At 36.3% G+C, this 27,972-nt stretch overlaps 2 protein-coding genes and 1 long non-coding RNA gene across 6 annotated transcripts in view; 2 read left to right on the top strand and 1 right to left on the bottom strand.

Annotated features, from left to right (window-relative positions):
• The window catches only part of LOC137058515 (uncharacterized), a 73,474-nt gene extending 61,846 nt beyond the window's left edge, over nt 1–11,628 (bottom strand). For both annotated transcript variants that reach the window (XR_010900713.1, XR_010900714.1), the window contains exons 1-2: nt 11,488–11,628; nt 11,117–11,263 (exon numbers count right to left, since the gene is read on the bottom strand). This is a non-coding gene — a long non-coding RNA (uncharacterized lncRNA). The remainder of the gene's footprint in view (nt 1–11,116; nt 11,264–11,487) is intronic.
• tas1r3 (taste receptor, type 1, member 3) lies at nt 2,480–12,091 on the top strand. The gene is made up of 8 exons (XM_067431805.1): nt 2,480–2,679; nt 2,769–3,069; nt 4,363–4,719; nt 7,335–7,751; nt 7,851–8,051; nt 8,876–8,996; nt 10,888–11,258; nt 11,491–12,091. The coding sequence occupies exons 1-8, from the start codon at nt 2,480–2,482 to the stop codon at nt 12,082–12,084; spliced, it is 2,562 nt and encodes an 853-aa protein (XP_067287906.1). The 3' UTR covers nt 12,085–12,091.
• Nucleotides 12,092–13,557: 1,466 nt separating this feature from the next.
• Nucleotides 13,558–26,104, top strand: odad1 (outer dynein arm docking complex subunit 1). 3 transcript variants are annotated; one of them, XM_067431465.1, is made up of 15 exons: nt 13,558–13,661; nt 15,287–15,392; nt 15,479–15,578; nt 15,873–16,053; nt 16,134–16,259; nt 16,959–17,072; nt 17,163–17,230; nt 17,930–18,117; nt 21,765–21,893; nt 21,985–22,067; nt 22,518–22,686; nt 22,836–22,999; nt 25,052–25,155; nt 25,257–25,347; nt 25,442–26,104. In XM_067431465.1, exons 2-15 carry the CDS (start codon nt 15,326–15,328, stop codon nt 25,517–25,519), a joined length of 1,662 nt encoding a protein of 553 aa, XP_067287566.1. In that variant the 5' UTR covers nt 13,558–13,661; nt 15,287–15,325; the 3' UTR covers nt 25,520–26,104. The 3 variants fall into 3 exon arrangements, with proteins under 3 accessions (XP_067287566.1, XP_067287565.1, XP_067287564.1); XM_067431464.1 differs by having other exon boundaries at nt 13,597–13,661; nt 15,303–15,392; XM_067431463.1 differs by having other exon boundaries at nt 13,611–13,661; nt 15,282–15,392.
• Nucleotides 26,105–27,972: the final 1,868 nt, after the last annotated feature.

The raw sequence follows: 27,972 nt of genomic DNA, 5'->3' as shown, positions 1-27,972 counted from the left end.
CAGTATGCTACACTGTGGGGGAAAAAGTCTGTAAAAATAGGGCACAATTTACTGTATAAATATGAGGGAATTTTCCATATTGTATATATGTGTGTGTGTGTGTGTGTGTGTGTGTGTGTGTGTGTGTGTGTGTGTGTGTGTGTGTGTGTGTGTGTGTGTGTGTGTGTGTGTGTGTGTGTGTGTGTGTGTATATATATGTACTGGCAGAAACCAGTACAGTACCAGTACAATTTCAGGTTTTTTTTGTTGTTGTTTTTTATAGTGTATAAGTCCAATATGGTGTAGCAACTGTAGATGCCAATATACTGTGCTGTTTGAGTATGTAGCTTGTAAAGGGGAAAAAAGAAATGTATCTGCCAGTTTTAAAGACTCAACTATAAACCTCCATGTTTAATGCAGCCTCAGAGCATAAAAAAGACTGCAAATGTGCAGCTTCATAACAACTCACCCAAACCCCCACCTACGCACACACCAGCTCATCAACACCTACGCATGCAGGAAGGGGGAAGGTGGAAGATCCACCTACACACGTTTAAAACACACCCAAGGAAAGCCGTCCAAACACGCAGCTTCCTACAACTGGGCTACATACAAATACCCCTATATGCTGACATCTACATCTGAACATCAAACACATCTGAGCATGTTTTATATCACGTCTCAGTCAGCATCCTTCTTTTCTTTAAAAAAGAAAGCATATATATCCAAACTAAGAGAGAAAGCAAAAGTAAAGGATCAAAGGTAGCAAAAAGCTTTGAAGCAGATTAAAAAAGGGATAGATGTCTGTGTTCCTTCATTGGTTGATGTCAAGATCGCCAGGGAGATGAATACGTTTTTTTCCACTTAGAGATTACCTTGATTACTTATCTTCATTTAAAACTGCTGGTTAGTGACATAAATGATATAATGATTAAAGTCGGCAGAAGAGAGATACTAGAAATCTATTTTACCTACATATTTTAAAAGAAATATGTCTCTATCAAAGGATCTTTCAAATGTGTCCCATTCACAGTGAGCTATTCATACTTGACAGATGAACTCCTCCTCGTGTATTTACACTGGGCCAATAATAAAGATTAATCTGTTCATCCTCTGGATTCAATCTATTCAACTACAGTAATCCTGTGTGAGATTAAAAAATAAGATATAAACAATGAGTAACACCAATGAAAATGTAAGAGAAAAATGCTACGCGCCCCACTTCAAATGTATGCAAAGCACTTGTAAACATGTGGCTGAGACTGGAATTCAATGTAAGTTCATTTTAACAACAGTCAAAATTGCATGCAAATATCTGACCAATAGTTTTGACAATATACGTCTGATGTTACACTTATGCAAACAAATTTAATGCCCACAGTATTCAGTGGAGTATTTACGTGACTTCACATAAGTTACAAATACAATTCCACCTGACCAAGTGTCAAGGTGTCCATGAGCAAGACACCTAACCCTAAACTGCTCCTGACGAGCTGGATGGCGCCTTGCATGGCAGACACCGCCGTCGGTGTATGAATGAGTTTATTGATGGGTGAATGAGAGGCAACATGTAAAGCGCTTTGGATGGCCATGGGGTCTGTTGAAAGCGCTATATAAAAAGCAGTCCATTTACCATTTACCATTTACAATAGAGACATAATAGAAATCCGTATTGTAATATTTAATAATATCCTGATGAGTTTAAGGTCACAAAAGAATTTCTATCAAATCACTGATAGGTATGTTTAAATTAAATCTTAAAAAATTAAGTTATTTTAAATATTATATAAATACTTCCTTAGTTCTTGCTGTCTTTCAATGTGTCTTCTGTATTCTGTCGCTGTTTCTGTACACACAAGTACTGCGACTGGGAAATTACACCCCGTTTGATAACCAAAAAATCTACTTCATTTTAAGTACACAAACGATAACTTTCTGCCCAATGCATAAGAAACTCCTCTGACCTTTAAAAGTAGCTTTAGTAGCTTTTGCACTAAAAAGCAGCAAGACAGCAAACAAAACAAAAACAAGGGGTTTTCTTTTAAGTTCAACTTGATGGCGATAGCGTCTTTAAAATCACAGTTCTGAAAAAACAAAACAATGAGATGACATTTAACTGGAAAGGACCAGCTACTAACAAAAGACGTCAAAGCTTTATTCTGTGAATTATCAATGTCATTTAAAACGTGCTTGAACGTTGAGGTGAGACCAGAACATTTCCATGTCAAGCCGGAATGAAACTTGATGTAGACCCTTAATTTACATGCCGATCACAGAAGTATGGGGTGGGGCATATTACTCACATACTCACGGATGTTTTGTCGGTTGACCATCTAACCATCATAATCACTCGCTACTGAGAGGATCACAACACATCAAAACAAGAAGAGCCTTGGCAATACTTCCACTGAGGTCAGTCCAGCTATTTCACTTTCATTCATTAATTTCCATGATATGGGGCGCTTCTTCTTCATGCTTCCTGGATTGTTTACCCTCTAGAATGGCCAAGGAGTGGACACTTTTGGTGCTCTGTGGCATTCTGGGGTCTGGACTCAGCCAGAATCCATGGTGGTTTGAGAACATCACAACAGATATTTTCAAATCCCCTGGAGATATTCTGATAGGGGGACTTTTCCCTATTAACGAACTCACCAGTGTACTGAGCGAACGGGTGAAGCCTGACGATCTTGAGTGCAACAGGTAAAATCTTTGAGGAAGCCATTTTGACCACCATAATTTCTAAAAGCTTCTACTCCCTGAAATCACCTCTAATTCTTCTGTTTTGGCAGAATAAACACATATGGTCTGTCTCTCTCATTGGTGATGAAGTTTTCTGTGGATGAGATTAACTCTAAAAAGGATCTTCTACCTGGAATCGTACTAGGATTTGAGACTTACGACACCTGCATGCAACCAGCCGTTGTCATGAAGCCCGTCCTCCAGTTTCTCACAAAGGAATCAACAGAGGAGTTGTATGTTAACTGTAACTACACCAACTACAAGGCTCGTGTTATAGCTATCGTAGGCCCAAACAACTCTGAGTTGGTCCCAGTCATTGGGAAGCTGATCGGGTTTTTTCTGATGCCACTGGTGAGTTGCCATTAAAAGCGTTAGAGAATAAAACATAACATTTCATAAAAGTGCAAAAAATTGTTTAAATAGAAAAGGTATCACTTGACAAAAAGGTTTCATTTGTTAACATTAGTTAACATGAACTAACAATTGACATTACTTCTACCACATTTATTCATTTTAGTCAATAAATATTTCAACATTCACTAATTTATTTTTTAAATCCAAAGTTGTATTTGTTAACAATACTTGATGCACTGTGAACTAACATGAATAAACAATGAACAATTAAATTCATATTAACATTAACAAAATGAATAAATTATTTAAAATATATATTGCTATAGCTAATGCATTTAAGGGTTAGTTCACCCAAAAATTTTAATTAGACCATGATTTAGTCATCCTAGGTGTATATGACATTCTTATATTAAATAAAGAGTTATAGAGTTATATTTAAAAAGTCCTGGCTCTTCCAAGCTTTATAATGGCAGTGACTTGTTGAGTCATTTTTGGAGTCCATAAAAGTGCACCTATCCATCATATAACTGCTCCACGCGGCTCCGGGGGGCATGTTTGTGTAAAAAAAATATTCATATTTCAAATAGGGCTGGGCAACAAACACAAGCCCCTCTTCTCTTATATCGAAATCCTCCAACATTTCTCTTTAAAAATTCTCGATTAGAATTTATGACCAGTGTTTTGTTTTGCTTTATCCTCTGTGCTTCTGCGTTCATCAATACGCATGCGGTCATGGGTTACTCTTTCGCCGTAAGTCGACTAGCGTACTGCGGACCGCCGGAAGCTAGTTATGTCTATAAAGTTTTAAATATAGATATTTTTCTTACACAAACGTGCCCCCCGGAGCCGTGTGGAGCAGTTATATGATGGATATATGCACTTTCATGGACTTCAAAAATGAGCTAACAAGTCACTGTCATTACAAAGCTTGGAAGAGCCAGGACTTTTTTAATATAGCTCTGATTTTATTCGTCTGAAAGAAGAATGTCATATACACTTAGGATGACTTGAGGGTGAGAGAATCATGGTCTAATTTTCATTTTTGGGTAAACCATCCCTTTAACTAATGTTAACAAACGAGACCTTGTTGTAAAGCGTTATCGCAAAAAATAATTTTGGAAGAAAAAAAATATAAGTAACAAATATAATGCATGTACTTTTACCTAATATATTGTTGGAATTGTTTTTGTAAGTAGAATACTTTAAATTTGAAATCATAATTAGCAATATCACAATTAATCTGGGATGCTCTTCCTGTTTTTGAATTTATCTCTAATTGCCCAATCTTAGATAAGCTATGGTGCCACCAGCGACATGTTCAGTGACAAAGAAACCTTCCCGTCCTTCATGCGCACAGTTCCCAGTGATCGCTGGCAGGTTATAGCCATACTGCAGCTTCTGAAAGAGTTTGGGTGGAACTGGGTGTCAGTAGTAGGTAGTGACGATGAATACGGACAGAAAGGTCAGCAGCAGTTTTCCAGCATGGCCAATGAGGCGTCCATCTGTGTGGCATATCAGGGTTTGATTCCTGTATACAGTGATCCAGAGCCAACGATAAAAGAGATGCTCAATCGGATTGTGGACGCCAAAGTGGGAGTGGTGGTGGTCTTTTCTGTACCCAAGGCAGCCAGAGACTTCTTCATACAGGTGAACAACGTTTTGCAACTTTAAATGAGCCATAGTGTGAAAAAAATATTAAGAGTTTGCAATAAAATTAAACTGTAGGTTAGGGATAGCTAACCCCTACAATTTAATAGAGGTTTTTCATTGTTATCCCGTCACAAATAAGCACAAAGCTGCTATTCCTCTTTGGTAAAACAAGCTTCCATCCTCACATCACAACTAACTTTCAAGACGAATCATAACAGCTAAAGACACCGCTTACCAAATCTACAACCATAAACAATGCACTGTAAAAATTTTGTTTGTTTTTTGTTGGTTTAACTTAAAAAAGTAAGTAACTTGGTTGCCATAAAATAGAGTTTATTGAAATTAAACATTTGAGTTGATACAATGAAGGAAATTTGTTTAATAAATAGAAACTTAAAATATTATTGTATCTGAACCACATAAAAAATGTGATAAATCATGAAAATAGCACTATTTGGCTATTTGGTTTCACTGCGTCATCACAAATAAAACACACACAATTACCCAATATGCTTACAAAATATTTTAATAATCTTTTAATAAAGGTTGTCGAATCTCAAAAAATGTTCATTGTATTAACTCAAAATGTTAATTTCAATGAACTCAAAATTTTAAGGCAACCAGGTAACTTTTTTTCTAAATAATCTTTTACAGTGTGGCTCTTACTTTAAAAATGGCACTTTGTACTACAAATGTTGTTCACTTATTACAAATTGCTTATGTTCCTCATTTGTAAGTCCTTTAGCATAAAAGCATCTGCTAAATGAATAAATGTATATTAAAGGGTTAGTTCACCCAAAAATGAAAATTACACCATGATTTGCTCACCCTCAAGTTATCATGGGTGTATATGACTTTCTTCTTTCAGACAAATATAATCAGCATTATATTAAAACATGCCCAGGCTAATCAAAGCTTTATAATGGCAGTGAATGGCAGCCCAAAATTTGAAGCCCAAAAAAGTGCATTCATCCATTATAAAAGTGCTCCACATGTTGACTACAGAAGGTGGTCTGGCAGAAGCTAGATAATTCACTTATAAAGTTATAAATATGGATATTTTTCTTACACAACGCATCACTGCGCTTCAGAAGGCCTTAATAAACCCCATTTTCTTCTGTGCCAGTGTCCTACGCAATTTACTTAAGCACCACAATGCATGCATGTGATCATGGGATCGTCCTTGGCCAATAGCGAGCCGGCGTTTTGCCGTAAAACCTGGAAGCGCTGTATTTTGTGAATAGCTGTTTGTTTGTTCTTGTCTACAAAAGTATTTTCGTCACTTCATAACATTAAGGTTGAACGACTGGAGTCACATGGACTATTTTAACGATGTCTTTACTACCTTTCTGGGACTTGGGAAAAGTTGAAATTAGTCTATGCAGGGGTGGGAGCTCTCGGATTTCATCAAAAATATCCTTGAGTACCGAAGATGAAAGAAGGTCTTATGGGTTTGGAACAACATAAGTGTGAGTAAATTATGACAGAATGCAGAATTACATTTTTGAGAGAACTAAACCTTTAAAGTCAAAGTAGCAAAAACAGCCTGTTTAAATTCAGGGCGATCTCACGGAAAATGCGTATAAATAGTACGAGTTTGCAATGTCGTGGAATGTATACGCCAAAACTCATTTGGCGTGCATATGATACGCTGTTTTTTGCATGCATATGATACGCATTTTATGGCGTATTACACATACGAACCCCCAACCCCACTACCCTAAACCTACCCAAGAGAGCGTGTCATATATACGCCATAAAGTGCATATCATATGCACGTGAAAAACAGCGTATCATATGCACGCCAAAATGAGTTTTGCTCATTGCACACTCGTACTATTTATACATATTTATCAAGCGGCAACCTCCCGCGATCTCTCTTGAAGCCAATACGGAAGTAATGTAAACTGTAATTCCTTAACTGGCCACTAGAGGCAGGCTCCAGAAGGGAGCAGAATCTCATTGAGCCCCATGTTAAAATTCTCAACTTTAAAGCAGAAAAAAACATGTTTACAGCCTGGTAATTTACATGGTAAATTGTGGTTTTGGCTTATAAGGCTAATTTTGATCTTCATGACAACTCTGAGGGGGGTGAATTTTTTTATAACTCATTCGTTTCCGTTATATTAAGCCTTAAGTTTCTGCATAATTAAGGGCGTGGTTACAAGTGGATAGCCATTTATCCGCCGTCTATAGTTATTGCGTCACCTCAGCTCCGCGCACATCCCGCCTTTTTGCCCATTTTCTGTTATCCGGGAGTGACACGCGGTGACTCGCTCACAAGATGGCGACGCCCAGCTCGCCCCTACTTTAAGCTTCAGAACGGCTTATCAGAATCCTATGGGTGACGTCACGGACACTACAGCCATATTTTTTTACAGTCTATGGTATTTATGTGTGATCGGGTTGTTAAATTCAAGGCTCAAAAAGTTAGTATAAAATGGTCACAAAACAAATTATATGAAACTATATTAGTGCAGGAAATATGTAGGCTTTAAACTAAAATATTAATATGCAAATCTTGTCCTCTTGATCATTCATTTCTTAATATTCTTAATAAGTCTACAGGTTTTTGTGATTTCTAAACGTTCTTGTCATCTCTACCTGACCAGGTAATCAAACGAAACATGACAGCTGTTTGGGTGGCAACCACAGCATGGGCTCTGAATGATGGCGTATCTACTTTGCCCGGCATCAATACAGTTGGCACAATACTGGCGTTTGCAGACACCACCAGACCTCTTGAACTACTCACTCCCTATATCCGTGAGCTCTTCAAAAGAATGGAGGTGGCTCAAATCCCTCAGCAGTCTGCCACAAAAATCTCCCCTCTGGACAACCCTTGCCCAAGCTGCAGCTTCCTAAGCCAAGCCAACATGAGCATGATAGAGTTAAAACTTGTGCAGTGGTCAGCTTTCAGAGTGTATACTGCCGTCTACTGTGTTGCATCCGCACTGCATGACTTGCTTGGATGCAATACCACCAAATGTCTTCTAAATCCCAAGACTCACAACATCTATCCATGGCAGGTAATCACACACAAACATTTCTTTCTGTAAATCTGCTTGTTTAACCTACAAGATTAAGACTGGACTAAGAGAACACTAATAGTATGATCTTTCCTACAGCTTTTACAGAAAATACAAAAGGTTTCTGTAGATCTAGAGGGAATCAAGTTTAAGTTCGATAAAGAGGGTAATCCAAACTTTGGCTACGAAGTTATGCAATGGACCTTAAATGACACAGTTGTGGGCTATAACGGAATTGGATACTTTTTTCAGAACCTCACAATAAATAAAGACATAAAATGGCACACGGAAAACAAAAAGGTACAAATGGGACAAATGTCATATCACTTGTTTAACTGCCAGCCAAAAGTAGACACATTTTCTCATAATCATAAAAAAGCCTTTTAAGGGATAGTTCACCCAAAAATGAAAATTTGATGTTTATCTGCTTAACCCCAGGGCATCCAATGTATGGCTGTCTTTGTTTTTTCAGTAGAACACAAATGAAGATTTTTAACTCCAACCGTTGCAGTCTATCAGTCGTATAATCATGTGAATGGTAAAAAAAACATGCACAAACAAATCCATATTAAACCCTGCGGCTTGTGACGACACAACTATGTCTTAAGACACGAAACAATCGATTTGTGCATAAACCAAACAGTATTTATGTATTTTTTTATTATATAATTTGTAATTTTCTCGCACAAACCGATCGTTTCCTGTCTTAAGACATCAATGTGTTGTCACGAGCCACAGGGTTTAATATGGATTTGTTTGTGCATGTTTTTTTTTACCATTCACATCACATGCATTATACGACTGATAGACTGCAACGTATGGAGTTAAAAATCTTCATTTGTGTTCGACTGAAGAAACAAAGAGCCCTGGGGGTAAGCAGATAAACATCAACATTTCATTGTTGGGTGAACTATCCCTTTAATTTAAAGGCTTACAATTACTTCTGTAGATTAATCATATAATGCTTATATATGAATTTCTTTAAAATGTTTTACTGTTGTTTAAACAATTATTCTAAAATATGTAAAATTGTAATAGAGGATGAGTTGTTGTGTTCAAACTTGTGACTGGTTCTAGTGTACGTCACAGAGCCTGCACCTCTTGACAAATTATCTCTGTAACAGGTGCCATTGTCCACTTGCTCCTCAAACTGTGGGATAGGACAAGTGCGCAGAGTTAAAGGCTTCCACTCCTGCTGTTTCGACTGCATTGACTGCAAGGAGGGAACATACCTAAACAGCACAGGTGCGCGACTACTAGGGTCTGAAACAGAATTTCGTTTTTATAGGAGGAACACTTTTTTATGATCTGAGAAACAGACATTCACCAACATCCCATATTTAGCCTAAAATAACCGGAAGGAAATATATATATATATATAAAACAACACCAAAAAAATCTGATCATAGTATAAACAATACCATGAGGATATGTGCTTCTCCTTTTTGATTCCTTTGAAATAGTTTCAAGTTACGTGTCACCACACAACATCAAAACATCCTAGCATAAATGATAGATATTAGTTTATTGTTATTAAAGAGTCTAATAGAGTCACAAACCACAGTTAATTTTAACAGAAAAGCTAAAAATAAACCTGATGCATAATGAATCTCTTACATAAATGTTTATTATAACAAAAGGATTTTGCGAGCGTGTAAATCCGCTTAAAACACAGGAGTTCACCAATATTCTTTAACTATGGAAAAAACTGATCCTACGCCAGCAAGTTTTGGACAGCTTTTCCCTCTTAAGGCAATCAGAAGCATATGAAAGCTTGTTCCGGCCACGGAATAAAAAATATAAAAGATAATTGATATAAAATGTAATAAACTTTTTTTCTCAGAAATGTGAGTTTATCTCACAATTCTGAAAATTCTGACTTTAAAATGCCTTTGCAACTATATCACGCAATTCTGACTTTATAGCTCACAATTTTGAGTTTATATCACGAAATTCAGACTTTATAGCTCGCAATTGTGAGTTTATATCACGCAATACTGAGAAACAAAGTCAATTACCTTTATTCAGGGGTGGAAAAAAGCTTTCATAGTAGCATGCAACTGAATGAGAAAATTCAACACTATAAATCCATGCCCAGTGGAAGTTAAGCCTTGGCCAGCCTTACACGCACTCTGACTAATTTATGAATAATATGTATATATATATTTTATATTTATATTTATATATTTATATTTATATTTATATATATTTATATTTATATATATTTATATTTTATATATATATATATATATATATATATATATATATATATATATATATATATATATATATATTTATTTATTTTTATTTATTTTTTAATAACACCACACAACTACTTTACAAAGTGAGAGACAAGGCACATAAATTTACACATAGTTTGGGGGAGAAAAATAAATAAATAAATAAATAAATAGATAGATAGATAGATAGATAGATAGATAGATAGATAGATAGATAGATAGATAGATAGATAGATAGATAGATAGATAGATAGATAGATAGATAGATAGATAGATAGATAGATAGATAGATAGATAGATAGATAGATAAATAAATAAATAAATAAATAAATAAATAAATAAATAAATAAATATTGTATATACATATAAGTTTAGGCAGTAGGTAAATGATTCATATTTCTGAAGATAATGTGTTATTTAAAGTTACCGTTGTAGAGATTGGTGTTCCTGTGAGCTAAGTGCTGCTGAAGATGTTTTGCACGATTAGGGGCGACGGGCCTGGTCTCAAATTTACTTTTCCATCGATTTCCAAGAAACGTTTTAAGAATGTCTAATGATGCTTTATTCTGTTCAAAGGTGGAATAATTCCACAATGTTATAATTATTACGACATTATTAGTGCAATTTTAAATATCCTACATAAAGTAAACAAATTATTCAATTAAAAATCAGGAATTAAATGTAATTCTCTAAATGCATTTTTGTCCCAAGGCCATACACCAACCAAGATTTTCAAGTCATTCTAAACCATCCTAATAGGGATTAATATTAATATTTGCTCTGAACATACTTGCCTCATCTAATATGCTTATAGCAAATAGAAAATGCATGCATTTATGAGCTCTTTGCTATTTGATGTTGATTGATTATAATCTGCTTCCTCTTTTGATTGGAAGATGACATCCAGTGTAGCTCATGTCCCACTGGCCAGTGGTCCACCCCACGAAGCACAAGCTGTGTCTATCCCATCTATACTTACCTGTACTGGAGCAGCTATGAGTCAATCGGACTCATTCTGGGAGGACTTTTGGTTCTAGCTTCACATGTATTGGTAGGGGCTCTATTTTTCAAGCACAGAGGAACTCCACTGGTGAAAACTGCAGGTGGACCGTTGAGTGGCCTTACCTTGTTGTGTCTAGCTGGAGAATGCATAAGCCTGGTGCTGTTCCTGGGTCAGCCGGGAGACATCGTGTGCCGTCTGCAGGAGCCACTAAGCGCCTTTTTTCCAACTGTGGCCCTCTCTGTGATTCTGACCATTTCTCTCCAGGTGAGCTTTAAAAAAAGAAAATGCATCAATGCATATTAAAAGGCATTTTAATTTGATAAATAAAAAAATAAAAATGCAATCAAATTTAATTGCATTTTAAATCTACTTGATTATTCACAATAAACTATTTTGGTAATGTGATGAGTCGCCACTTGAGGTTAAGTGTAAATAAAACCAACCACTGTATTAAAGCAAAAAATAAAACTATGTACTGCCATCTTTTACTTACCAGATTGTGAGCATCACAGAGTTTCCTGAAAAGTCTCCCGATCACCTGGAGCACCTACAAGGACGAGTAGGCTGGTTTGTGGTCCTGGGATGTTGCGGGCTCCAAGCGGGACTGTGCGGTTGGTTCGCCCGTGAAGGTCCCTCCCTGACACAATATGTGGCCAGTCTGGAGGTGAACTATGTGAAAACTTTTCTGCGTTGCCCAGTGGAGCCCATATTAAACTTAGGCTTGATGCTCGGTTTCAATGTTCTTCTGGCACTGGTATCATTCATGTCCACCTTCATGGCTCTAAAGCCACCTGGACAGTACAACCTGGCCAGAGATATCACCATCTCCACCTTGATTTACTGTGTAAGCTGGGTGATGTTCATCCCCATCTACACAAGTCTAGATGATAAAGATAAGTCTATTGCTCAAGTAGGAGTTAGTTTACTTAGTAACATGGGGCTAGTGGCGGCTTATTTCTTCCCTAAATGCCACCTGTTGGTCAAACAACCTGAACTCAACACAGATGATCATTTTCGTACATTTTTAGAAGGGGTCCCACCACCACCACCACCTGAAGAAGAAACAAACACCACAACAAACACCACCTGAAGAAGAAACAAACACCACAACAAACACCACCTGAAGCTAGAAACAATTGGTGAATTATTTCACCATTATAATTGTTATTATAAGGCTCTTTGGTATACCTGATTGCGATTGGTCAATCGATGTAGTTTGTGGTCAAATATTTTCATATAATGATCCCTTTCTTTCTAGTTCTAACATTAAACATTTCGATGTCAAACGATTTTTTAATTTATCTGGTAAGCAGTACGCAGCCATCTGCTATAATAATAGCATTATGTATATATATATATATATATATATATATATATATATATATATATATATATATATATATATATATATATATATATAGTTGGTACACTTGCAGAATCTGTGAAAATTAGAATAATTTTAACAAAATAAGAGAGATCATACATAATGCATATTATTTTTATTTAGTGCTGTCCTGAATAAGATATCTAACATAAATGTTTACATATAGACCACAAGCCAAAAAAAAAAAAAACCTGAATTTATTAAAATTACCCTGTTCAAATGTTTACCTACTGTTGATTCTTAATACGGATGACCCAAGGCTGCGTTTTTTTGTTTTTGTTCTCAAGTCCCTTGTCTGTCCTGATCAGTTAAACTGCCCAACGTTCCTCAGAAAAATCCTCCAGGTCCTGCACATTCTTCAGTTTCCCCACATCTTTTGCATATTGGATATTTGACTGTATGATTTTGAGATCATCTTTCCACTCAGAGGACGATTGAGGGACTCAAACACAACTATTACAAAGGTTCAAACATTCACTGATGCTCCAGAAGGAAACACGATGCATCAAGAGAACGATGCAAATTTTTAATTTCAAGATCAAGGTAAATTGTGCTTAATTTGTCTTCTGGGAAACATGTAAGTATTTTCTGTTGCTTCCAAAGTGCAGTAATACATTTTTTTAATTATTATTATTTAAACAAAATAAGAAAAAATTGGACATCTTCTTCCTGTTCTAAAGTTTTCCATCCCGGCTCTTAATGCATCGTGTTTTCTTCTGGAGCATCAGTGAATGTTTGAACCTTTTTAATAGTTTTGTTTGAGTCCCTAAAGCGTCCTCAGTGTGAAAAGATGATCTGAAAATCATACAGTCACTGCTTGAGAGGGTTCAAATAAGCAAACGTAAAATATCTTATTCAGGACAGGACTATAAAAAAACACATTTTGTATGATCTCTCTTATTTAGTTTATATATATATATATATATATATATATATATATATATATATATATATATATATATATATATATATATATATATATATATATATATATATATTAGTAGGTTAGTTATATAAAAGATATGGACATTACTTAATAATTATTGAAATAATTTTTGTCAGATAGTTCAGATTATTTGTGAATTATTGTATGATTACTGATTAAATGTTTAATTTTAAATAAAATTAAAAAAAAATAATAATCCGAAAGTCTCTTCCTTTCACTGGTCTCGTGTTTGTGAGAAACAGCGCCCGCTGTAGATCGTTTATTTTCCTTAGAGACAGTTGCTAACAACTGTCCAAGAGGAAGACACATGAAATAAACAACCTGAAGAGTGATAACAGTAAGATATGAAAGTCTTTATTTACCTCAAAATAGGTTAATGTTTTCAGAGGAAGCGATCATTGATACAATAAAGCTCTATGTTAAAACTATGTAACGTGAACTTACGTTAGCGTCATTTAAAAATTATTTTTGATCATAGCTTGACTATGCAACGTTCACGTTTTGATTATATAGCATTGTCATTGTGTTAAATTAATATAACGTTAGGTGTAATTCATAAACATTTTTGTTATGGCGCGCGAAACATTTTATGGTCTCTTTAGAAAAATATAGTAAATAATATAATGTTGTGATACTACCATGGTTTAGGGAACGTAGCCTAAATAATTGAGATAACATGTCACTTGAATATATAACGTTACATTCTGGAACTTTCTGGAATTTATCTGCTAACTTAACGTTACTCCAAAATAAGTAATTGGTAAGTTACCGTGGCGTAGGCCACAACTACAAGCCCAAAAAGATGGTGATACCATGGTAATTTCAGTTAGTGAACACAACACAGTATAAATAAAGTATTACTTTATACACGTATAACTTTTATACGTTACAATATTTATACTGCTTCTGTGTGTTGTATTAGAAACGATGCATTTTAGTCACAAGTCTTGAGGGGAAATCTGACGTCGAATATTTAAGTTACCTTCTTCCTTCTACCTTCTTGCTTCATCTTTGTTCAGATATTCATCCATAAACTCTAAATTAAAATAGTTACTTTATCATATTTCCATAATTAATTTCCTGAAAGCATTCTGGATTTTTGTATTTGAGGAATCGATTGCTACCATAGACTGTAAAAATAATAATATTGCGATTGCCATTGCGCCGTAGAGGCAGTGCGCATGTCCTGATTCTCAATTAATCAAATGTTTAATTTACCATACTTGATGATAAATCTTTTACTTGTTCTTTTAACATATAATGTGCATATTATTTTATATTCGCTGCATAATAAATAATTATATACATCGAATTATTTTCTATTTAAACAATGATTTCTATGCACCCACTGTTATACATATTATATACTGTTATTTAGCTCAACACAGTTAGTCTTATTATTCAAATCTTGTTTTCAGTCGGTGGCTACTAAGACACTTGTTGCACACTGCAGCGAGCTCGATCGCTATTAGGCATGTTATAACATGGTACTATAATGGTCTATAACATGGTTATAACATGGTAACCATGACCATGTTATAACATACCTAATGTTGCAACAAATGTCATAGTAGCCACCGACTGAACACACAGAGTAGCATTTTGACATGACTTTAAACACACTCAAATAATGTGTCAAATATGATAAAACAGCGGTATATTACCCTACATCCGCATGAGCAAAAGAAGCAAAAGCGCTCGTCTGTGGCATAATATAAGCTCAGCGAAATCAAATCGTTATCAATCTACACCGTTTTTTTTGAATAGGCAAAAAATTACAGATTGTGGTTTTTAAGAGTTTTGGAGAGTTTTAGTTGCTGGCCAAAAATAAATCAGTCTTTTTTTCTTTTCTTTTTCAAATCATCTAAGAAATCGATGACCTTTGAGTTTTTGCTACTTATAATATTCTTTATTATTTATAATTTAAAGCTTTGTTTTTGTGTGCACCTGTTGTTAGACCAGTCTTTTGTGATTATAGTCATCATCTTCATCATTAGCATAATGCCTCGTGGAAGATCAGCCGCCAGCGTCCTCTCTGACAGCAGTGACTTGGACTTTGAAGGAACTGGTATGCAAATGAAACATTGTAACTGATAAATAAGAATGATTATCATGCAAATTAATGTTCTAATGCAACCAGCTGTTTGTGTCCAGCTGAGACAGAGTTGGAAAAACTGCAGAGACAATTTCGTATATTGGAGGGGGATCGGCAGGCCTACAGCATCCAGTCACAGGAAAAAATTCGCAAACAGCGGTCAGTCCCACCATCAATGCCATAAAAGGAGTTTTTTGTTTCTAAAGTCTATTGGGTTAATTGAAAATGACAAAACTGAACATATATAAAATAAATATATTTATTCTAAAAATGCTTTTAGCATTAGGATTAGGGTTAGAATTTATATATAAATATAAAAATATATAAATATATAATTATAAAAATCCTCATAATGTTTTGCACAGAAATGTTGCATTATGTACATGTTGCATTGTGTCTTGTACGGAATATGTGTGTTTGAGCATATTTTGTTTGGTGTGTGTGTGTCTGCAGGCAGGAGATTTCTAAGCTGCGCGAGGAACAGGAGGAGTTGCAGCGTGTGCTCGCGTGCCATTCACATAGCAAGAATGACAATCAGGACACTGAGAGTATCCAAACTCTACTGGAGCAACGAAACATGTTGGATGATCAACTAGAGAATGAGAGACAGACCCAAACACAGCTGGAACAGGAGGTACATATGTGCCTAATTACTTTGTCACATAACACACTGTTGGTGCTACGGATGTTTATTTGCATGCATTCTGTTAACAGATTATAAATATGGAGAAAAAGCTGGTGGAAGCGAGAAGAGGAGAGATCACGGCTTCCCAGAGTCACACGTCTCAGGCCCGCCACACTCAGAAGGCCATACGCACCCTGGAGAACAAACTGGACCGGGTAAAAAAAATTAAACAAACATTTCACAGCATGCAGTTTTACTGACCACATAATTGTGGGCACTTTGCATCTAAGTCAGTGTAGATTTAAGTTGCTGTTTTTTGGCCAAAATATACTACAGACTGGACCCGACTATGGCAAAACATTTGGCAATACAAACCTAAATGTTGAACTGGGTAGATAATATTTATGTTTATATAAACCCAGATAATACCTTAGTAACAGGATTGATAACTCGAACTGAAAAGCATTAAATTAAATTAATCACCTCACTCGATGCATTTAAAATTTCAGTTGGATTGGAAGGGGTGGTGAAGACCTGAAATAATGAGTTCATGTTGACAACATTGCACGACATGAATGAAGAAATAAAGACATTTTTAGAGAAAAAAGTCAAATATGTTTTGCATTTGACCTAAGTAGATTAAAACAGTATGGTTTTAATACTGTATGTATAAAAATATCACCTTGTATGGTTAATTTAAATACTCTCCTTCCATACAGTTTGGATCTGAAAGGGAAACTCAAATGCAATATATGTAATAAGATCAGCCGCAAAAATAACTGCCCATGCCTTTTCAGCACTAATATTTCACTGCGTGTCTTTAGTAAATCCTAAAAGTAGTTAGTAGTCTTGGCACAAGCTGTTAGTAAATCTGACCATTAGTTTGTGCATGAACATAATTTTTTCCCCTGCAGGCTCTTATTCGCTTTAACGAACAGATGGCGAAGAACAGCCAGCTTAGAGAAGAGATCGAGACACTCCGCATTCAACGCGTCCGATTCCAGCAGCTCCATCACAAACTGGATAAGGTTGGGAATTCTGAGCAGCTCCGGGGTTTATAACGAGTTTGAGGGATGCCGTGATCACATTTAAAACAAGTGCTGTTGTCTTTCTCTCAGGTATTGCAAGATGTTCATAAGGATATTGGTGAAGTTATCAACATGTCAACCACAGCTTATGATGCCAGGTGAGAAAGATACTTTGAGATATTAAGTTGATTCGCTTCAAAATCATGAAAACCCTGAAAAGGAATAAAATCTGATGAAGTCATGGAAATTCCTATAATAAATGAATTTTTTTTTTTAGCTCAGTGCTAATATATATCATTAGCTGATTTTTTATTTTTAAACATCTGTAAATTATATTTTGGACAACATTACATTTAACTTCCATGCACTTCCGTGTTATTCTACTATTGTTTATATACTCTAATAGTTTTTATAAATACTTTAAATTCATATTTGATTTTAGTTAGTAGCCAAGAAGACATTTCTAATTATTTCAGCATTAAAAAATATTTTTTTAATAGTTTTCGTTTTCAATCAACAATAATAACCTTGCCTCCAATATAAGCATAAAGTCTTCAATGAAATATTATTGATTAATATTATTCTCCCCCTTCCACGTCAGTCTTGATTAAATTGAATGGGTATAATTTCAATTCAACTGAATGCACAATGGCTGCACATCTAGCATCACCAATCTGGAATGCAAAAGGTTTCCCAACCACTTTTAACTTTTTTTGCACACCTCACTTTTAATAGAGCATTCTCGTTTCGTATGGGTTTTTTTCAAAGATTTTTTTTAATGGACATATTGCTCCACCCTAATAAGTGTTTTAGACATTTGTAGCCGTTTCTGATTATAGCTTATGTGTGTATTTAAGAGAGGAGGCTCAGACTAAAATGACCATTATGAAGGAGAAGGCGATAAAGGATTTTGCGCAGTACTCAGCTGAGATGAAGGAGCTGGAGAGAGTCATCGCTCATGAGCGCCGACTCAAAGAGTTCATGACCACCAAGAGTAACGAGAGAACCGCCATGGATGATGGACAGGAAATAAGACGCAGACAAGGTCAGAGAGCAATAATTGTAACCAAGAATTGCTGTTGGTTAAATTGTGTGCACTACTGTTCAGAAGTTTGGGATCAGTAAGATCAAAAATAAATACAAAGTTCTGTCATGAAACTCAGCGCAAGCTGATAGGTCCTTAACTCAATTTACTTAAAATCACATCATTCTCCATAGGGCACAGTTTATTCCTGTTCCTGCTGTATCAGTAGCCAATAAGCTCGGTGGTCAACCTTCAAATACTTGGTCAGCATCAGAAACCCTCCACCTTCCACAGCTCCACCTGTATAGATCTGCTATGGCTAATTAATATATATGGTATTGCACAGCAGTGTAATACCATACATAGTAGCTCTGTAACGCTGGCAGGGTAAAATTTTAATACAATATAGTGCAATATAGTAACTGAGCATAGACTATTCAAATCAATTTATGCAGCTAAACACAGGTATATGTTAATTTGTACTCTTTCCTCTATAATTATATACACAAAGAATATTTTGTGTGTTTGGTCACTTAACATTACCTGTGTCGGCAGTGTGCAGTAGACACACCCATATCAATGATTTCAATATATGACCTATCCTCTCTGAAAAGACCATAAACATTACAGATAACATCTGAAGTAAATATTAATTTCCATACATATATCGTAAAACTAATCTTGTGGGACTAAGACTCTGCAAATCGAGTGATTTTAGGTCAACGTTTTGGCTGCAAGTCAATGATGCCCTCCTTTGGTGGGGAATAGTGAGATGGCTGCTTGAACACTACATTAACACTACATGGCAATAATCGCAGCAGCAGTAGCAGTACCAGCAGCATTAATAACAGCAGCAGCATTAATAACAGCAGCATTAATAACAGCAGCAGCAGCAGTACCAGCAGCATTAATAACAGCATTGGCAATAACAGCAGCAGTACCAGCAGCATTAATAACAGCATTAGCAATAACAGCAGCAGTACCAGCAGCATTAATAACAGCAGCAGCAATAACAGCAGCGGTACCAGCAGCATTAATAACAGCAGCAGTACCAGCAGCATTAATAACAGCATCAGCAATAACAGCAGCAGTACCAGCAGCATTAATAACAGCAGCAGTACCAGCAGCATTAATAACAGCAGCAGCAATAACAGCAGCAGTACCAGCAGCATTAATAACAGCATCAGCAATAACAGCAGCAGTACCAGCAGCATTAATAACAGCAGCAGCAATAACAGCAGCAGTACCAGCAGCATTAATAACAGCAGCAGCAATAACAGCAGCAGTACCAGCAGCATTAATAACAGCAGCAGCAATAACAGCAGCAGTACCAGCAGCATTAATAACAGCATCAGCAATAACAGCAGCAGTACCAGCAGCATTAATAACAGCAGCAGCAATAACAGCAGCAGTACCAGCAGCATTAATAACAGCAGCAGCAATAACAGCAGCAGTACCAGCAGCATTAATAACAGCAGCAGCAATAACAGCAGCAGTACCAGCAGCATTAATAACAGCATCAGCAATAACAGCAGCAGTACCAGCAGCATTAATAACAGCAGCAGCAATAACAGCAGCATTAATAACAACAGCAGCAGCGGTACCAACAGCACTAATAACAGCAGCAGCAGCAGTACCAGCAGCATTAATAACAGCAGCAGCAGCGGTACCAGCAGCATTAATAACAGCAGCAGCAGCAGTACCAGCAGCATTAATAACAGCATCATTAATAACAGCAGCAGCAGCGGTACCAGCAGCATTAATAACAGCAGCAGCAGCAGTACCAACAGCATTAATAACAGCATCATTAATAACAGCAGCAGCAGCGGTACCAGCAGCATTTTACACACAATAACAATTCTGTAACTATTGTTAATTTTTGCTTAAAAAATGAAATGATAAAGTGTGTGTGTGAAATAAATAAATAAACAATAAACAAACAATAAAACAACAATTAATAACAGCATCATTAATAACAGCAGCAGGAGCAGTACCAGCAGCATTAATAACAGCATCATTAATAACAGCAGCAGCAGCAGTACCAGCAGCATTAATAACAGCATCATTAATAACAGCAGCAGCAGCGGTACCAGCAGCATTAATAACAGCAGCAGCAGCAGTACCAGCAGCATTAATAACAGCAGCAGCAGCAGTACCAGCAGCATTAATAACAGCATCATTAATAACAGCAGCAGCAGCAGTACCAGCAGCATTAATAACAGCATCATTAATAACAGCAGCAGCAGCGGTACCAGCAGCATAAATAATAGCAGCAGCAGCAGTACCAGCAGCATTAATAACAGCAGCAGCAGCAGTACCAGCAGCATTAATAACAGCAGCAGCAGCGGTACCAGCAGCATTAATAACAGCAGCAGCAGTACCAGCAGCATTAATAACAGCATCATTAATAACAGCAGCAGCAGCGGTACCAGCAGCATTAATAATAGCAGCAGCAGCGGTACCAGCAGCATTAATAACAGCAGCAGCAGCAGTACCAGCAGCATTAATAACAGCAGCAGTACCAGCAGCATTAATAACAGCAGCAGCAGCAGTACCAGCAGCATTAATAACAGCAGCAGTACCAGCAGCATTAATAACAGCAGCAGCAGCAGCAGCAGCAGCAGCAGCAGCGGTACCAGCAGCATTAATAACAGCAGCAGCAGCAGTACCAGCAGCATTAATATAAGCAGCAGTACCAGCAGCATTAATAACAGCAGCAGCAGCAGCGGTACCAGCAGCATTAATAACAGCAGCAGTACCAGCAGCATTAATAACAGCATCAGCAATAACAGCAGCATTAATAACAGCAGCAGTACCAGCAGCATTAATAACAGCAGCAGTACCAGCTACATTAATAACAGCAGCAGCAGCAGTACCAGCAGCATTAATAACAGCAGCAGTACCAGCAGCATTAATAACAGCAGCAGTACCAGCAGCATTAATAACAGTAGCAGTAACAGCAACATTAATAACAGCAGCAGCAGCAGTACCAGCAGCATTAATAACAGCAGCATTAATAACAGCAGCAGATCTACTCCGCCAAGACCAAATATCCGCTTGTTAAGTCGTGACGTAAGGAACGCTGTTTCCGGGTCCAAGCCTCAACTCGTTTCACTTGAGAATGCCATTGACGCCCGTTTATGAGCGCGATTTATTCATATTAAACATCAAACGTTTAAAAAAGGATAACATTTTAAATACTTACAGTCTACACAACAGTCTCTGTGCTCACAGCATCACATACATTAATATTTTAACGATTTAAAAAAGATGAATCACTGTCTGGCCATCTAGAATTTTGGTATGGAGAAAAAGGTTATGATTATAGCTTTTTTTGTAGTATTACACCACATTGTGTGTGTATATTAGCACCGTTTGTAGTTTTTCTTGTGGTATATAAATAGAGCGTTTGGACCCGGAAGCGCTGCCGCGTGACGTCAGCCTTAACAACCGGATAGCAACACTGTCATATCCTTTTTCATGCCAAACACTCTTGAGAGTTGTCGTGACAGAATTTAATTGAATGCATCTTTGCTGCAAAACATTAATTAGCCTTTAAAAAGTCTCACTGAGTCTAAACTTTGGTATATTTGAATAGACTGATTGATAGATTAATTGATTACAAACCCAACTATTTTACGGTTGTTGACAATGTGTGCTGATGGCAGAGATGAAGGAGCAGAGGAGGGCAGAAGCCGGAGAGGAGACGTTTGACACTCTGGAGGAGGTTTTCCAGCGGATCAAGACATTGACTGGAGAAGATAATTTGGAGATTTTGGTTACAAAATTCATTGAGGGTGAGCTTTGGGTTTTCTGTTTTGTGCTATCAAGTTGCGATTGCAATGTGTTACGCTGTTATAAGTCTATAACTCTTTGTTTTTTAAACAGTGGAGGACAGGAACTTTGCTCTTTTTAACTTTGTGAATGAACAGAACATAGAAGCTGAGAAACTAAGAGAGGAAATCCATCAGGTCAGTGTGTGAATCACAGAACGAATAAAATAAAGACCCTAACATACACATTTATTGCAAGTTTGCATGATAATTTAATATAAATACATGATGAGGAAGGACAGTTTGTCCCCCTCCACTTTTTGTAAGGTAATGATTTAAGTTTCATAAGGTTTCTTTCTCTAAGCAGCAATGCAGAAATAGGTAGTTTTGTAACATTACTTTTATTTTTGTATTTATTTTCTCTTATAGTATTTGTACATTTTTTGGTCTAATATTTATTTAAATTGCAGCGTATTTAACTTAACGAAAACAATTTTAGTAGTTTTAGTTAATAAGAACAACACTGAAAGCAAAGGTCTGTGCCAGCATTGGCTAAATGAACATGCAACATGCATAGTGTTATTCATATTCCCATTTCAATACAGACACATCAGCAAAAAAAACTTTTATGTGTTAATTTTGTTCCAGATTGGAGAAGAGATAAAGCAGTTGAACATAAAAGGTGTCCAAAAGGAACAGGAAAATCAGGTGGCGTTAAAAGAAGTGATGGATCAACTGCAAGAGTGTAAGACACAAACTCAACAGTATGAAGCCCAGGCTGAAGACATCAGCAAAATCCTTGATCAGATCAAAACAGGTACTAGTAAAATCACCCAAACATGCATTAACATAACCACATGCATAAATACAAGAAGAATCAAGAGGATAACATCGTCACAATATCATCTTAGAAGAAGATGAATACTTAACATTTTTATACAAAAGCATATTTGGATGTCATTCTAGGGATAGAGAGTGTGTTCACTAAGATTGACTGTGACCCAACACTGGTGCTAGACATGCTGGGCTCTTCCTCTGGGATCACAAACAGTAACTTAATGACGTACATCAGCCTAGTGGAGCAGAGGACCAGTGAAATGCTCACCATTCAAGCCTTCATTAAATCTAAGGTACACAAAAGATGGGACACATGTACAAGTACAGTAGGTACCGACTGGTTATTTCATAGGCTGTGTCTGAAATCGTCCCCCTATACAGGCACTATTTGAGGGGACAGCCATTTGCAGTGGTGTGCGAAACCATAATGGACGTTATCGAGTGCACTCATTTAATAGTTTGCTAAGTTTCAAATGATTATTAAACAGCAAGAACAAACTATGTAAAGCGATTAACTCGCCTGTTTTCATTCACTCCTTCAAGTAAACTATATTAGAGGACTAATGAGGGGAATGGTGTTTTCGTACACAGCCATAGTGTTGTTAAAGCAATTTTTCAATTTTCAAAAAACAACTCGATTACCACCACAAAAATTGACTTGTACCTGAGTTTGTTAAAATAGTGGAAACATTTTAGAATACTGTTCCATCATTAATGAATAACTAGACAGGAAAAAAATTAGTAATGGAGTATTAAAACTCATATTAACTAACAAGAAGCTCTGATTAAGTCGAATGTGGTAGTACACTATTAGCTAATCAAAAACTAAAAATGTTTCACACCTCACAGAGGACTACTAAGAGCTATATAGGTTCATAATTAATGTGAATAATGCATAATGTATAATTATTTCTAAAATGAAGGTCATAGTAATCCACTAGTAATGACTAAAGTGTTACTACATCCTTCAGAAGGAATCTACCGTAATTATTTGGATCAGTATTATAAAGTGAAAAGCATGATAACTCTAGTAATTACTGAAGTCATTGTAATGTTATGAAGTTTTTGTAAAGTTTTGGATAGTATTGACTCAGATGTTACTACATACTTCTATAGAAATTACTAGTTATTTGGGTCAGTATTCTAAAGTGATTACCATGATAGCTGTCACAATTCACCAGTGTGAGTTCCCGTGATCACCACCAGAGGGCACTCCACCCCGGACTCCACCCGGGCACTCACACTGGTGAATTGTGACAATAACCCACTAGTAATTACCTAAGTGTTACTATCCACACCCTAAAGAAAAACAAAAGCTTACAATGATTTCAGTCATTACTACAGAGTTATGTTTTTCACTTTACTGCTCCAAATAATTAGTAATTCCTTCTGAAGGATGTAGTAACACTTGAGTAATTACTAGTGGGTTACCATTACCTTCACTTTAGAATTAATTATATAGTATGCATTGTTCACAATAATTATGAACCTGTATATATAGTCCTTAGTAGTCTTCTGGGAGGTGCAAAATACATAGTAGTTATTGATTAGCCACATTCAACTGAGCACAGTTGCTTACTTAATTTGTTAATCAGAGTTTATGTTTAGTTAATAGTAGTTACTAGAGTCTTAATAATGGGTTACTCATTTGTTCCAGTGTAGTAATTCATTAATTGAATTTGAAAAGAATTTAAACTCTTAACTTGTATTTATCCCAGAGTGTTATTATCAGTCATTATTGGTGCTTAAAAGCTATTAATACTGGTTCTTATTATTATTATTATTATTATTATTATTATTATTATAAATAATCGTTTTTGATAAATGGTAGAAACCATGATACATGGATTATTTGATTAATAGAAGGATCATTGAACAGCATTAATTTGAGTTTGAATCTTTTGTAAAATTATAAATCTATTTACTGTCGCTTTTGATCAATTTAATGCATCCTTGCGGAATAGAAGTATTAATTAAAAAAAATATTACTTAAGCACAAAACTTTGAATGGTAGTAATCATGGTTTCCACAAAAATATTAAGCAATAAAAACATTGTCAACTTTGATAACGATCAGAAATTAGTTTTTGAGCATTAAAACAGCAAATTAGAATGATTTCTGAAGGATCATGTGACACTGAAGTCTGGGGTAATGATGCTGAAAAATCAGCTTTGATCACCGGAATAAATTAAATGTAAAAAATGCATTAAAATAGAAAACAGTGCTTTTAAATTGTAATAATATTTCACTACTTTTACTGTATTTTTGATCAAATAAATGCAGTCTGATGAGTATATTACTTGTTCCGAACTGTTGACCAGTAGTGTAACTAATGTGAATAACAGGACCTGGAGAAGAGTTACGACCTGAAAGAGGTCACTCAGTTCCTGCTGGGTCAGAAACCAGACCTGCAGAGACACGACGTGATCGTTCAGCCCCCCATTACCAAGTGAGAGCAGCTTCTCATGTTGAGACATATATGCAGTCTATGGAGATGAAACAACTTTACATAATATGTGGAAAAAATGGCTCCTATTTTGCTCGATTCAGGCCTGATTATGAGGCGGAGGACTCTTCTGTCACAGATGAGGAGGATCGACCTTTGACCCACAAAGAACTTCGTCAACGCATTATGAGCAGTGTAAGGAACACAGAATTGCTCTGTCCCATTCTGATTTATTCATTAACTAATGTTGCATTACAGTTATTGGGTGTTTGTTGGTTATCTGTCACAGGTTGTAAGTAAAGACGAGTCTCTGCGTACAGGAGGAAGCAAAGATGTGAAAACCCCTAAGAGCAAACATCATGTCTAGCAGCAGACAGCGTTCACTGGAGTCTTAACACACACTCTGGTCTTCTAATGAAAAAGTTGAATATGATACGTGGGCTATAATTCTTTTTCAGCTCAGTTCACCTCGCCTGCCTAGGTAGTTTATTCTGTCATTTACTCATCTATGCTGTTCTATGGAACAAATGTTACAAGTTTGGGATGACATGAAGGTGAGTAAATAATGACAGAATTGTCATTTGATGAACAGTTCCCATCAACAAACAGAAGAGGGCAGAATTTAGCCATGTTAGCGAGTCAGTCAGATCAGACTTGAACTCCCACAATGCCCTCATGTCTGTCATGTTTATAGTATGTCTGATAAATCAAAAAAGAAAAATCCCAGTTCCCAGCTTTGTTTTGTTAAATAAAGGGGTCACATGCTTTTGTGTTTCCTAAGTTTCTATTTAGGACAGTTATGCTTCACAGTGACGGCAATAAAAGTTTGGCAAAGCAACCATTTCCAGGTATTGTGTTTTAAACTTTTATCACACATCAGATCATTTTAGCAAATCTATTTTGGAGACTATTTATCTCAATTAGTATATTTTGACAGAAGGGGCACTTTAGCAATTAGGCACTTGAGGTCATGTTATATTATAAATATAGCCAAGTTTGTAACCCTTTACATTTTTAAACCATACGTTTATATTGTATATAAGCTATACGTGCTGAAAGTAATGCTACTGACCAATCAGCATCAAACAATATCAGATTTATAGTGTTTAATTAAATGTGAATTATTCTAATTCTTTCATTTTAATCGTTATTTTTAGAAGCACATAATACTGCAGGGTATAATGATTTCCCTGGCCACCTACACACTCTCATATTATTTTATTATGCATATGTTTCTGCTCATTCTCTACCAAACATTATGTTTGTAGTAGTAATTCGATGGGGGAATAAAATGAAATCTTAAAGTAGGCCTATGTTTTGATGCCAGTGTGTCGTTACATACGCTTTCTCTCCTTCATTCAGTGAAAACAAACTCGCACAGATAGTGCTTCAGACGCATCTCAAGATGGAAGTTTAGAGGCTTTGAAATTCGACCCCTTTTTAACCCCCTCCATTTGCTGCAAAATGTTTTGTGCGCACGGCCCACCGGGTTACCATGGCAACGCAGCCAAGGCTCGTTTCCTCATACTCTCGCCCACTCACAAGCACCGCCCACACGGCAAAACAAGCAGCCAATCAGAGATCACGCCGACACAAAGGGAAACTGACTACTACAGAGGTTGCCAAGTTCTCTGTTTTCCCACGAATTTGAGCTACTTACAAACTGTCCAAAGGTTTCTTGACTGAAATGTTTATATTTAAATATTTTATATCAATAATAAAACTGTGCCAGATGTTAAGACAATAGAAAGCATCTGTATTCATGTATTGGGATGGCCTATTTTGATATTTGAGATGTGATCATTGGGCTGTTTTTGATTGACATTTGAGCTAATTTTGTTTTTTAACGAAGACCTGGCAACCCTGGCTACTACAACTTTTACTATCACTTCTTATCTCATCCTTCCTCTGCTTTTTTTTTCTCTTCACATGATGCATTCAAGTTCCTTCATGTCTATCTTCGGTTTTGTTTTTTGAACTAGTATCTTGGCTTCATTTATTATTATTTTTAATCCATTAGTAATAGTTAATAGTTTTTCTATTAAACTTTGTTAACTGGTCCCACAATGCTTGTTTTACAGACATAAATTCTCAAATTGAGGCTTTCTGAGGAAAGATTTCCTAGGTAATCAGACTAGAGATGGGAAACATAAATTGTAGTTTAAACAGCATGTATATGTTTTGAACGTTCATATGTGATTTCTGACAGTGAATTTTCTTATTGGCTTATTGCTTTCAAACTTTGTGCACTTTTATGGACATACAAAAAGTTGCACTCAATCACATTCATTCCCCGTTATCTTCTACACCACCCAAACCTGCCCATATCCTGTTCATTTTTCTTTGTCTATCTTGACTCTCCAGCCCTCGTAAACACATCCTGTTTAGTCATTCACACGCTCCTTTTTTATCAAGTTTTTCATTCTTTTCTGTCTCTGGTTTTTGATATCTGCACATGTGTTTTCTACCAAACAACTAGAGTTGTTTGAAAGGTGGTGGCTAGTGCTTTGTGTGCTGTTGCTATGGTGTTGCTATGCTGATAAGTTGTTTTTAGTGCTAAGCCACTGCTAGGGGGTTCTATGTGGTTGCTAGGGTGTTTCTATGCATATTTCAAGCTCTTTTCAGTGGTTTCTATTCCGTTCTAAGTGGCTAACAGTGTATTGCTAACCAGATTCTATGTTTTTCTGAGTTGTTTTTAGTGCTAAGCCATTGCTCTGGGGTTCTAGGTGGTTGCTATGGTGTTTCTATGCATATGCCAATCTCTTCTGAGGGGTTTTTATTCTGTTCCAAGTGGCTAATAGTGTATTGCTAAGTGGATTC

The sequence above is a fragment of the Pseudorasbora parva genome, chromosome 22 (assembly GCF_024679245.1).
Source record: "Pseudorasbora parva isolate DD20220531a chromosome 22, ASM2467924v1, whole genome shotgun sequence".
Lineage (NCBI taxonomy): Eukaryota > Metazoa > Chordata > Actinopteri > Cypriniformes > Gobionidae > Pseudorasbora > Pseudorasbora parva.
This window is presented reverse-complemented; position numbering and strand designations above follow the sequence as displayed.

Excerpts from the sequence above, each read along its gene's own strand:
- tas1r3 (XM_067431805.1), top strand. The coding sequence starts at position 2,480 with ATGGCCAAGGAGTGGACACTTTTGGTGCTCTGTGGCATTCTGGGGTCT. Across the intron at positions 3,070-4,362 it reads GGTTTTTTCTGATGCCACTG|ATAAGCTATGGTGCCACCAG; the intron begins GTGAGTTGCCAT and ends GCCCAATCTTAG. Across the intron at positions 4,720-7,334 it reads CCAGAGACTTCTTCATACAG|GTAATCAAACGAAACATGAC; the intron begins GTGAACAACGTT and ends CTACCTGACCAG.
- odad1 (XM_067431465.1), top strand. The coding sequence starts at position 15,326 with ATGCCTCGTGGAAGATCAGCCGCCAGCGTCCTCTCTGACAGCAGTGAC. Across the intron at positions 15,393-15,478 it reads CTTGGACTTTGAAGGAACTG|CTGAGACAGAGTTGGAAAAA; the intron begins GTATGCAAATGA and ends GTTTGTGTCCAG. Across the intron at positions 17,231-17,929 it reads ACCACAGCTTATGATGCCAG|AGAGGAGGCTCAGACTAAAA; the intron begins GTGAGAAAGATA and ends TGTGTATTTAAG.